The 12,149-nt window shown below is 40.0% G+C and overlaps 1 protein-coding gene across 1 annotated transcript in view; it reads left to right on the top strand.

Annotated features, from left to right (window-relative positions):
• The first annotated feature begins 1,138 nt into the window (after positions 1–1,138).
• Positions 1,139–12,149, top strand: part of ric1 (RIC1 homolog, RAB6A GEF complex partner 1) — a 58,402-nt gene continuing 47,391 nt past the window's right edge. Inside the window, 1 exon segment of the mRNA XM_030066139.1 lies at positions 1,139–1,763. Within this exon segment, the coding sequence (XP_029921999.1) occupies positions 1,623–1,763 (141 nt within the window). The 5' untranslated portion in view covers positions 1,139–1,622.

Genomic DNA, 12,149 nt, shown 5'->3' with positions numbered 1-12,149 from the left:
TCCAGTTTGGGAAACCTATAGACTAAAACACACAACAGAGAGACTTAACCAGTGATTAAAAAACCCAAATCTTGGAAAATATAGAGTGACGTACATTTGAACTGAAAAGTACCATATTGAGAAGACACGCCATCTATGTAAAATATATTTTTTTTAATCAAGGGGATACTTTATCATCAACTTTTTTGTGGTTGCTAATATGCTATCTGTCTCTCAGCTTGATTATGTCAACATCTGTCCTGCCTGACAACACTGCTGATTGGCAGCAAATCACAGCTGAATTGAGCAACACCAGACTTGCAGAATCACTTTCAATTTTTTAAAGCAGATGTGTGACTCACAGGCTGCTTTAGGCTTAGTGAAAACTCCTGCACATGATGCTAAAATTAATCATTGATATCGCAACGCATTTGTGAATCATTGCAATTTTTTTGAAAATTAGCTATTTTACTAAAAATTGTTTGTCTTGTGTAGTGGAAACGGATTGACATGTTTAAATTTCTGTATCAACTTAAGATCGGCAAAGTCCATAGATAATCTGGGGTGATTGGCTCAGTGGTTTTAGATGGGTTTTAAATGTTAATATAATTTTTAATATGTTATTTTTTCATAAGGTAACAGGCATAGTAGTTTATTGTAGCCTAGTTGCATAATTAAGACTTCTACTAAGTAAAACCCTCTGGACAAGGCTGTATAGACCAATAGCAAGAGTTGATAGGAGCCTCTGTTAGCTATTACTGTAAATTGTCTTATGTATTTTCCTCTGTATTGTAAATTAATTAGTTTTAACTGTTTTTAATAGCTATGCTTTTCTAAACTGTACTTGGATTTCATTTGGTTTTATGTTCAGGCCTATTTGTCTATTTTTCTCTGTGAAGCACTCTGTAACTTTGTTTTTAAAAGTGTTATATAAAATGATGATGATGATGATGACTGTCTAGGTTGTTGCTACTACCGCTACATCAAGACGCAGTTGTTTTTCTTTATTAACGTGTTGTTAAGAAACGCGTGACCACCAGATGGCAGCGTCGAGACACTTAACGGGAAAATGACGTCAGATGTCAACATCTCGTTCCACGCAAACTTCTCGGTGGCAGCCAATCAGAGGTGAGTCGGGCAGACTCGGTAAAGATGGCGTCGGAGAGACACACACAAGAGAGGACCGGAGGCTTTACCGTTATTAAAAACAAGCATTGCTGGTATAGGCACTGTAGGAATTGATACGGTAGCGAGAGCGAAGGTTAATCGATCAACTGACCGCCACAGGACGCTGTTTGGCGCTGCATGGTTTCGTCGCAGAGCTCGACAGTTTTTGTTTTCGGCCAAACAGTCCGCTCCTTGGACAGCTCATCAGCTTCAAGTTGGCCCGGCTAGCTTTTTTAGCTCCATCGGCTACTTGGACCAGTTCGGCATTCATGGATCGATAGCTTGAGCCAGTGTCAACGTTGAGCTGTGAATCCTCAGCTGAAGACTTTTCTTTATTTTATTTTATTTTAATTTTTTGTACAGTGCCAGCTCCTCATGAGCCACGTTGATTAAACCGTTCCGTGTTGGGGAATAAGGGCCACCGCTCTGGCGTTGCGACACTGTTTTGAGTGTCGAGGTGCAGTGACTTGGCCGTCATGTATTTTCTAACTGGCTGGCCCCGGAGGCTGCTTTGTCCGCTGAGGAGTGAAGAGGAGCCCTTTCACATCCAGCCCAGCTCCCAGAGGTTTTACTTCGCCGTGTTGTCCGAGACTCAACTCAGCATCTGGTTCAGCCGGGTAAGCAGCCGCAGCGCCGGGCAGCGATGCTACCAAACTCCCCTGATGATAATAATACTATTAATAATAATCGGTGGTGCTTAATGTGCAAATTATTTAATGTACAGAGTTTTGTTTCACGCACTAAAGTGCTGCACTTTTGCTGCCGCATCACTTTGTTGTTGTTTTTTTAAAGCATTTAACTGCGTGGAAATCCTGCATTCCACTGTACCCCCAACAACAGAGCCAACAGTATGTAGTACAAATGTTTCCAAGCATTTCAACAGCAGTGTAGCGGTCCCTGAAGACACTAGGATGTATTAACTAAAGATACTAGCAGACTGTAGCGCCTACAGCAGCTGCACGCATGCAGCCTACATGCAGCATTGTTATGTGTCCCTGCCCTCCGAGTATCCGTATACGTGTGAGCTTCACAAAGGCATAGCGTTACGTTGGATTTGAGCGGCTTTTTCATGCACGTCATTCCTCATATTTGCTCCCCATTCATAACAAAGGCATGGCTTCTCATCTTCTCAGCTGCCACGACTAAAGCCTACCTGATGAGTGTTATGTCACACCCCCATTGGTAAAGACAGAGTGCAGTTTACATTTATCAGCTATTTGCTCAGCCACTGTCTCATGCACTTATAAGATTGCTGGGTTTATCAGTTGTCTCAAATCCAGCTTATCAAGTTCAAAGGTTCACATACTATCAGTGAGGGACTTTCACAAATGTTTAAAATAAACACTCACTCACCCAAGGTGGTGTCATATGACCACCACTCAACTTTAGTCCAGGGGCTGTCAGCCCTCTTTGTCAGGCTGTTGATTGAGATCAACAGTCCTGTCATCTTCAGAAATTATAAGCTTTATTTTTGGCACCAATATTGTAAAAGTATAAAGTGGCATTTCAAAGTGAAAGAGAAACAAAGTGGCTGGTCCATGAACACTTGCGTATCGACGGGTTATGCAACTTTTTTTCTGGCTTCTGTGTGATTAAAAAAAAAAAAGCTGCACACTTCTTGATGCAGCATGATATTACTACAGTCATTTCAAAGGGGCAAAGAGTTTTTCTTGCCTCCTTAAATGAGATCCCTACCCCAAGGCTAGGAAAGCATGCCTTAATCAGCAGAATCCAAGTTGAAATAGCGACTCTGATTCCAGCTGCAGTACTCAGTAGCAGCCTGGGCCCACAGTCATCCGTTGCTCTGTGCTCTGTGAGTTGTTTGAATAGCCCAGATTTTGCTATTTCCATCTGGAGGGAGAGCATTTCATTTGATAACCCACAGTTGAGCACATTATTCATGGCAACCCATGCTCCACGCAGCTTGTATATTGTTGAACTGCAGCAACAATGGATCAGGGTCATTGTTTATTTCCCCAAGCCCACGCAGGAAGTGACCGTGTTTTGCTTCCCCTCTTTCATCCTCCTTGAGAACCCTGCCTGCCTGTGAGCATCAACAAACTGTGCAGGAAAAGTTTCCTCTCAGGAATGCCGATTGGAACGGCTCCTTCCTCTTGACATGTACCCTCCACATCTGTTACATCCATCATTTGGGCCCAGTTCACAGTCCAGCCCACTCCAAACACGGGGGGGTGGGGGTAGAGGGTAAAGGCATCCACACTCTGTTTACGTGCTGAATAGAGTTCAGACTGTAGCAATTGAATGTGAGTAAAAATAGAACAGAATAGAAGAATATAAATACAATACAAGTGGAAATAGAATGGGAATACTATTGTGTTTCTTTGGCTCAGACACATTTTTTTCTGGCTGATGTATATCTTGACCAGACAAGTTCATTTATATTACACTGCAGTAAGATCAGATATGTAAAGACACTGGTGGATGTTTTTCTTTTGATGACTGAGGACCATAATTTATCAACTTTTTTGTTTACCACTGTATCCCTGTCAAAACAAGTGGTCGATGGCCATATTTGTAGAGTTAGTTTATCTGTTAGTTTATCAGCCGGCTGCCCTGGAGGCATCCCTTTTTGAAAGGTAATCATGGCAGCTGTTCTTTGTTCTCAGCATATAGGTTAAGTAGATTTTTATGCCTGTTACTTCCTACGGCTGGTTTGGGAGTTTTGACAGTTGGTCCTTTGAATTTGTCATCCCTGTTGCTGCTGAGGCACCCCTAGAGCGTAATCGCTGGCAGCAGATCAGAATGCAACTTCCAATTAGACTTTTGGTCAGCATCAAAAAATGTTCTGGCTCTGACGTGATTTGGGAAAGGCTTTCCCCGCAGGGACATAAACCCCCACTACACACAAAAAGAATTACAACAATGCATAAACAGGGACATAAAATAATCTCATAAAAATTTCAAAGTTCACATATTTGTTTTTTCTGCTGACTGAAAGCAGCATGATGTCATTAAAGGCCTTTAACCATCTGAATAGTGAAAATAAAAGTGTGTCAGGCCACATACAAACACAGAACAACAAGAAAAATTGTTTTCTCTGCGGTTCCCGTTTTAGAAGGCACTTTATTGCAGGAGTGCTGCTAATTTTAATTAGTCAGTCAACTGATCTGAAAGATGGAATAAACAAGCCTCTGCAACAATGCTGTTTTGGAATATTCACCATGACAGTTTTCAACAATTCAACATCAACAATTTATCTTTAACCTCCTATTTTTGTGTTTGCCTTTGTGTCTATCTCTGTCTAGTACTTGGTCATTTTGAACTTCTTGAAAAGTATTTGTGTATATGATTAACAAGAAGAAAGCCTGTCTTTAAAGGCAAGAAGAGACAAAAATGAGGGAAAAAACAAGGCTTATTTAATATGAGACATTTGAATTGGCATATAAGCAGATATTATTTTACAAACATGCATCAATGCATCCTTAAATCGGAGAACATGTTTTGTATCATGTTATTCCCAGTCTGTCAAATGTCATATCATAACACGACATGATGATGGTATCAACATAGATGCTGGTTTACTGTCCACATCCTGCATGTTTCCCCTCCCCCGTAAAAGCCTTGGCAAGTTATTCTGGTTACAAGGTGAGTGTAGGTGATTGTGATTCTTCCCATTTTCTTGCTCCTGCTGCTCGCTCATGTTTATCAGCCATCGTTTTCCCCCAGGTGTCCTCTCTATAATCCCATCTCTCCTCTGCCAGTCCAGCCCGACCCAGGCTTGTGCAGTCGAGGTGCTATCGCTAATCCGTGTAACACAGCAGCTTAGCCTTGTAGTCATTCTGTTCTGTCACCCTGCCACCCTGACACAGCTGTGTGGGTGGGGTGCTGAACTGCGAGGGAACAGAGTGTGTTGGTGTGTACGACACATGTGCGTGTAAGCATGATCCATAGGGGGATCATTGTGTCAGTGAGAAATGGAAGAGAGAGTGTGTGTGTGTGTGTGTATGTGCATGCACTGTATGTGTCCATGTTTGCATGTATGTGTGTGTGTAATCCTTAACGCTCCCCTGGGATTTCTTCAGTTACACCGACTGACTGGATGCAATTGTGGCAGAGCATGGGAAATCAAGATTGTGGTGGGTGGGTTGGTTACATGGACTCAGGTCACTGTTTCCCTGCAAGCCATCTGAGTTTGAACCCAGCTGCAATACTGGTGTGTAATGCTTGTTTATTTCATAGGAAAAATAGTAATCTGTATTTGTAGAGCAGCTTTTTTTCATCACATGCATCTTAAAGTGCTTCACAGAAAACAGAGTAAGAACAGGTTAAGCTGGTAAAACAAGGAAGTTTAATGTAAGAAATAAAAATATGACAAATACACTAATCCCTAACAAAATACAATAGTGACGCAATAAAAAGAAAAAGAATAAGTACTACTGTTAATTAGAAGCAAATTTAAATAGGTGTATTTTCAACCGCCCACCCATAGAGCTGGGCGACACGTTTTCTGATTTGAACGAGCGATATCAAAAGTTACTGTTACAAGATTTCACAAAATCCTAACATTATAAATCAACACATAACCTCCTAATTGTTCAGCTATCGCCTCACATTTGATGCTGATTGTGCTCAGGTTTTATAAGATGGAGTCCACAGTGTGTCCTGCTGTTGTGTAACACCATCTGTGCCAGGGGTTTTCAGACTTTTTCATGTTTTGGACCCCCGGTTGACTTTCATTAGGTCACAGACCCCCATGTAATGGGATTTTTATTCCCTTATGAAAAGATATTTTGGTTTGTGTTAAGTATTAAATGGTTTAGCTGTCATACTTGAGCACTGACAAATAGATTTGAAATGGTGAGCTTGAAACCTATTGTTGAAATAATCACTCATACAATTTTTTGAGTATTGTAACAGTTTTCATTGAATTACATTATAGTAAGTATAGTAAATTATTCCTCATTTTGCTGAGGACCCTCTGGAAGCCCACCCAAGGACCACTGGGCCCCCCACATCCCAGTTTGTCCCAGTTTCATCCCAATCCCAGTTTTAGTTACCAAGTCTGTGAAGAAGTTAAATTGAAATTGTGATACAACATTTACATTTTTTTACTAGCCCGATCAGACACTGGATAGAGGTCGTGGTCATGTTGCAGTGTTATACAGTGTGTGTCACACCTGGCAGCCTGAGAGTGTGTCACACCTGGTAGCCTGACCTGAATTTGGCTCTTGAGGTTATAAAGTGAAAACAAAATTAACTTGGTTAAAGTTGTGCTACCTGCAATCTTTGCCGTTTGTTAATAAAATCCGGTGGTAGCTGGTAACACAGCAACTTGATGCATGCTCTTACTGCACTCAAATATTTCCCTGCAGCCAGAAGTGAAATCTGACAGAGCTGAGCCTGTTCGCCCGTGAGGGTAGCTAAAATGTTAATATTTACCCTATTTCCAGAACACCAGAATACAAAGAACGGTGCATGTTCAGTGTGCATGTTTACATGTTATTACAAGATCTTCTGTTACACTATAGCACACAGGAGTGTGCAGTGTTTACATTTAGGCTAATCTGCATAGGAAAGAGAGTGAATATATTAGTTTCTGGTTCAGTTGCTATCTTTTATCATAGTAGTAGTCCATGCACACGTATATAATGATAATAATAGATGATCTGTTTGTACCAGTTCACTGCTAAAGTCACTTCATGAGTTAGTATCATTATCAAATTGTAGCCAAATAAAGTCATATTGTGACCCAGTCATTGAGCTGGTACAGCAATTACAAGCAAACGAGTCACAATATACAAAATAGTGGAAATATTTAATTTGAATTACACTCATAATCAGTGTTTTGACTCTGTTTCAGCTTTTTTGGGCTTCATGATTTTTTATCATGTTACCATACTGTTATTTACCAGAATATGGAAAATAAAGGCCCTCACAGTTAACTAGATAAGACTTCAGCCTTCTTCAAGTCAAGCAGAAAGCCTCCAGGTCACAAAGCAGCCGGTGACTCGGAAACCACAAAAAATCAGCCGAGTACTCTCTAGAGCAAATGGAGTGCACTGATGCAAGATAAGCATCCCTTAAAGATCACAGTACCTCGTGTGAAAATCCAGGGACTTTTGAAGTCAGGCGGTGTTATCACTGACATCAGTTGGCATGGTTTGTGTTTGAGCTAGACGGCAGAAAATGGTCAAGGGTGAGGAGGGTTTAAAAACCAGAGCCTCATGCACCCTCATGCAGTCCCGGCAGAACCACACGCCTATCCTCTCCTGGGCTGTCTTAGTCACAGCAAATTATTATATTTCCTGCTGCCCATGAATAAGATGACTTGTTGAAGTAACACTATATAATGGGCTATCTATGACACTTCCTTCCCTCCGTGCACTCCTTTCCCCTCTCCATCTCCCTCCCTTCACTTTCTCTCAATTTTATTTGAAGTCAGTGGACGACATAGAGACTGCATTGCCAGAACATAGTGATGTGATGAATGTAATGAAGTTACAGCAATCAAGAGATCAAGCAACGTATACAGACCTGAAGATATGACAGATATTCTGAATTCCCAGTATAGGCTATATGACAGCACATAACAGACTTTGCTGCCTACAATAAATGTTAAATCTTCTGCCCAAAGTTTTATTGCTTGGTTAAGGAGTTGATAATAGAACTGAATATTGAAGACTATTTTCAATTGATCTTGTCTTTAGCACTGTTTGTATTGCCAAAGTTAATCATATAAGCTACTTCAGTAGTGATTTTTGACTTATGGAGTGCCTGAAGAGGTTGCATCTGATTGTAATCTGGTGATGAACAAGGAGAGAGGCTGTGTTTCTTTCTCTCAGCCCACTGGGCTGGTTTCGCTAGTGTTCATTGGCATTATAAAGTTTTAATTCTACAGCAGGGACACCGAAGGCTGGAAATACTTCGACTTGCTCTCACATTACAATGATCGGGTACAAGGTATAACGTAGCCTAGCTTGAATTACATGAGATAATGCCTGGCTTGTGTTACCTGGGTATAGCATTTGAGTCTACAATGTCCTAGTGTTCATGTAATAGTGAGGCCTGTTACATATCATTGTTGAAAACAGGATGATTTGCCTATCTCAAACAGGTAAGAGGGACATGCAGAATGTTGATAATCTGGTCGTGGATTGATTACATTCCTCATGGTTAACTTCTTCTTTCCTTCCCTGATTGAGAGGAGGAAAATCAGCTCAATCTAATTGGGTCACTGGCCAAACAAACAGTATGTCTACCAGTTTCAGTAGCTGTGCTGCCTCTAAAGAAAACTGTGGAAGTTTCCTTTGCAGTATACCTACCTGTATATCAACAGGATAAAAAGATTTAAAAAAAAAAATGTTTTTAAATGCAAAACATGGACTGCTTATGATCTAAAATCTCAAAGGATTTGTCATTCTTTTGGTTTGTTTCTTTTTTTTTTTACATGCACTTTTCAGTTGTGAGTGATCATTGCATGTAACTTGATATGTGATATATTCAGTATATCTGTGATAACTGAGAGAGAAAGAATAGTTCCTAACCCCTGGCCCACAGGGCTAGTTTCACAAGTACTCATCGGCATTATAAAGTTTTAATTCTGCAGAAGGGACACTGAAGGCTACAAATACTTCAACTTGCTCTCACATTACAGTGATTGGGTACAGGGACCATACTGGTGGTTTTGAATGTTTGGCTCATTTACTACAGTTTCCCCACATTTTACACTACAGCAAATCATCTTGTAAATCATGTGAGGTACTAAAGAAGATCCAATATGACTTTACTTGGTCACATTAATTTAATTTTAATTATTAATTTTAACCCTTCATCATGCCATAACACAAGTTGATGATAAGACTGTAAGACTATCACATGTTGGTGATTTCTGTTTTCTTGCCACGAATGGGTCTCCTCTCTCTCTGGTCCTTATCAAGATTTCTTTCATTTTTTTCCTGCACCAAACTGTTTTTTGGTAGTTTTTTTCTTGCCTATGAGGATTAGGCCTAAGTCAGGGGGTGTCCTATTTTGTCAGTTGTGTGCTTGTGGACTGGAAAAACCCTTCCAGACTGTAAACAGCGATTTGAGGCTTTAAATAAACTTCAACTGTTATACCACCATATGTTTCATTTCAGAACGAAACGCAGAAGATGGATTAGGCTCAAAACCCCATGAAACTCGGGTGATAAATGGTTGTCAGCACACTCATACAAACACACACAATGCTGGAAATACTTTCACAGGAGACGTGGTTGGTTTTGTTTTTCACTTTCCTTCCCTGTTGATTGACGGCAGCACCGGTCAACACGGTGGGACAGACCCTGCTACCAGTGTGAGGAAAATTACAGCTTCCATCCCCGTTCAGCAGAGGCGATGCTGGGCTGTTCTCTGGCTTGGCCACGGAGAGTCTTGAGTAACTCTCGAGCCTTGCCACTGCCTTTTTTAAAGCTGGGGTTTTCTTCCCTGCTTGTATGTAGCGATCAACGTGAAACGTGTGTCAGTGGGAGTGCTCAGCAAGAAATAGTCTAGGGCCACAGTTTCTGTTTTGACATTGCCACTGCACTGATTTTTATTTTAGACTGCTTCTTGAATTCAGAAGAAATGCTGTAGTTTGGACGTTTTCCTCATACAAGTCTAGTCAGTTTTATTTATTTAGCACATTTCATTCGATGTTATCTCAATGTGCTTCACACACAGAAATATGAAAATAAAGTTAAACATGAAACATGTTTAAATACATGTTTAAATAAAAAAATACATAAGTTCTTAAAAGGAATCCACCTCCTGCCCACCCACATAAACACACCCACTCTCTCTCTCTCTCTCTCTCTCACACACACACACACACACATACAGAAAGAGAAAGAGAGAGTGTCAGTGTCTCAGTGAAACCTTCTCTGGTTTTCAAAAACTGCTTTCATAGTCCATGCTCTTATTGTGAAACAATCCTCCCCTCCTCGCATTTTAGCTGCTCAAAGATGCAACATATGCTGTTCTCATGCTACAAAAGCAAGTGACACAGCAGTATTGTTGTGCATTCTGATATATATTATGTCTTCACCAGACATCTCTGTTGGATGTTTGCTCTTTCTCAGTGTAATAGGAAAATGCCCTTATTATAAGCTGTTGTAGACACGCGTTCTTGATGTTGCAATTCCTTTGCTTCCAGTTGAAGTAGATGAAAGTCATAAATATCTTAATTTCCCGTCAAGGACTTACTTGGCTCAAGTTGAACATGGTTATTACTTCTGGTGGACAGGAGCAGACAACAGATGCAGGCCAGAAACAGATTAAATTCATCGTTCTGTTAGGGGATTGAAATAAACTGACAGTGATGACCACGTCTGTGATCCAGACAAATGTCTGTCACAGCGATTCAGGAGCAGAGGCAAATTCAGGGCAGCGGCTGCTGGCTAAGTCTGCGTGTGCGCCTGTCTCTTTGTCTCTGTCAGGAAACAAACTGCATCGTGATCACTCAGGGAGAAAATTTAAACATGCAGGTTTAGCCACATCAAAGGCAAACCAGCTACTTGTTTCCCACCTGACCATTTTTCCATTTTTCCCTCTTCACTCTGAGCAAGCCTTGCCTCAGCATCACACAAAACGCCCTGTCTCATTTCTTCATAACATTTTGAGTTAACTACTGTAAGATATGTTGTTGCAAATAAGTAAACGTCCCAAGTAAAAATTAGCTTTTGAGCAGCAGCCAGTTATTTTATCCTTCCTGGAGGACGTTGAATTTGTAAAGTTTGTTTGCCAGAGAGAGACAACATCAATGGTACTGACATGATTAGCAACAGGTTTCCCATATTGTTCACTAGCTGCTAACTAAATAGTCATGGTGATAAATGTTAACACATTTTTTAGCACTCTTTTGTGTTTCTGTTATTTACCACAATGTTATGCTGTACTTTCTTTGTATCATTCTTGGGTCAATCTCCCCTATCATAGTAAAGTCTTATTATAATCAGTGTATTTGTAGCAGCTCTCTAGGATTAGTTGCAGGGTCAGCGATCATATGAGCTGAAGAGATGGGTAGAAAATGTTGCAATGTAAGTTAACAGTCTATACCCATAGCTTTTGATGATCATAGCAAGCCATGAAAATCTACAAATGAAAAGGAAAGATGTTCCCCCTCATTATAAATGACTGCTTCTGCAACATTTTCTCTAAAACTTTTCCATTTCAAAATGCAGATTGTTTGATTTTGTCCCCATCTTTTTTGCTGAATGGTCAACAGAGGGTCCTATGACTTTACTGTGTGGAGTTTGGCCCTGATTCAGCTGAACACATAATGAATCACTGGTTGTGTGTTGCTCTTGTTGTGTCTGGTCTCATTGTCAGAGCTGTTAAAGGGACATTGCAGTCCAAAATAATGATAATAATAATAATTTAAAAAATCTGTTTTCAGACGCTGATTGCCTGATATCTGGCCAAGAACTATGCAATCAATCCACCATTATGTATTTATTTATTGGTTTTAGTTGAATCTATTGTAGTCCAGTAATTTTAGGCCAAAATTGGGGTCAACCTTGGACAAATTGCAATGTATAATATATATAATTACTATATATATATAGTAACCTTGAATTAAAAGGTTACTATATAGGCTAACAGTGAATTAAAAGGTTACTGTATATATAGTAACCTTTTAATTCACTGTTTAAATATCTGTTCTGGCATTTATTCCTTATATTCCTTATTAGCGCATATCAAATCAGATAATGTGTGATATGCATGTGTAAACAGAATAATTCAAAGAACTTGTAATTGACTTTTTTTCTTGTCTTTGTGTGTGTAATCAACTTGTGAATTTTTATAGTGATATCTGAAAGTAAAATTTTGAACCCCTTTCCCCTGTGTGTTAAAAACAGTGTTTTTTGGTAATATGTGGTCATAAATAGGTGATTTTCAAAACTTCTCACCAGTGGGAGTTTTTTTTTCTCTTGCAATTTGTCCAAGGTTTATTCATAAAATGACTGGACTATTGTTCAAGCTACAACTACCTCAAAATGGACAGCAAGCGGTTCTTTGTGTTTTAG

Source organism: Myripristis murdjan, chromosome 12, assembly GCF_902150065.1.
Source record: "Myripristis murdjan chromosome 12, fMyrMur1.1, whole genome shotgun sequence".
Classification (NCBI taxonomy): Eukaryota; Metazoa; Chordata; class Actinopteri; order Holocentriformes; family Holocentridae; genus Myripristis; species Myripristis murdjan.
This window is presented reverse-complemented; position numbering and strand designations above follow the sequence as displayed.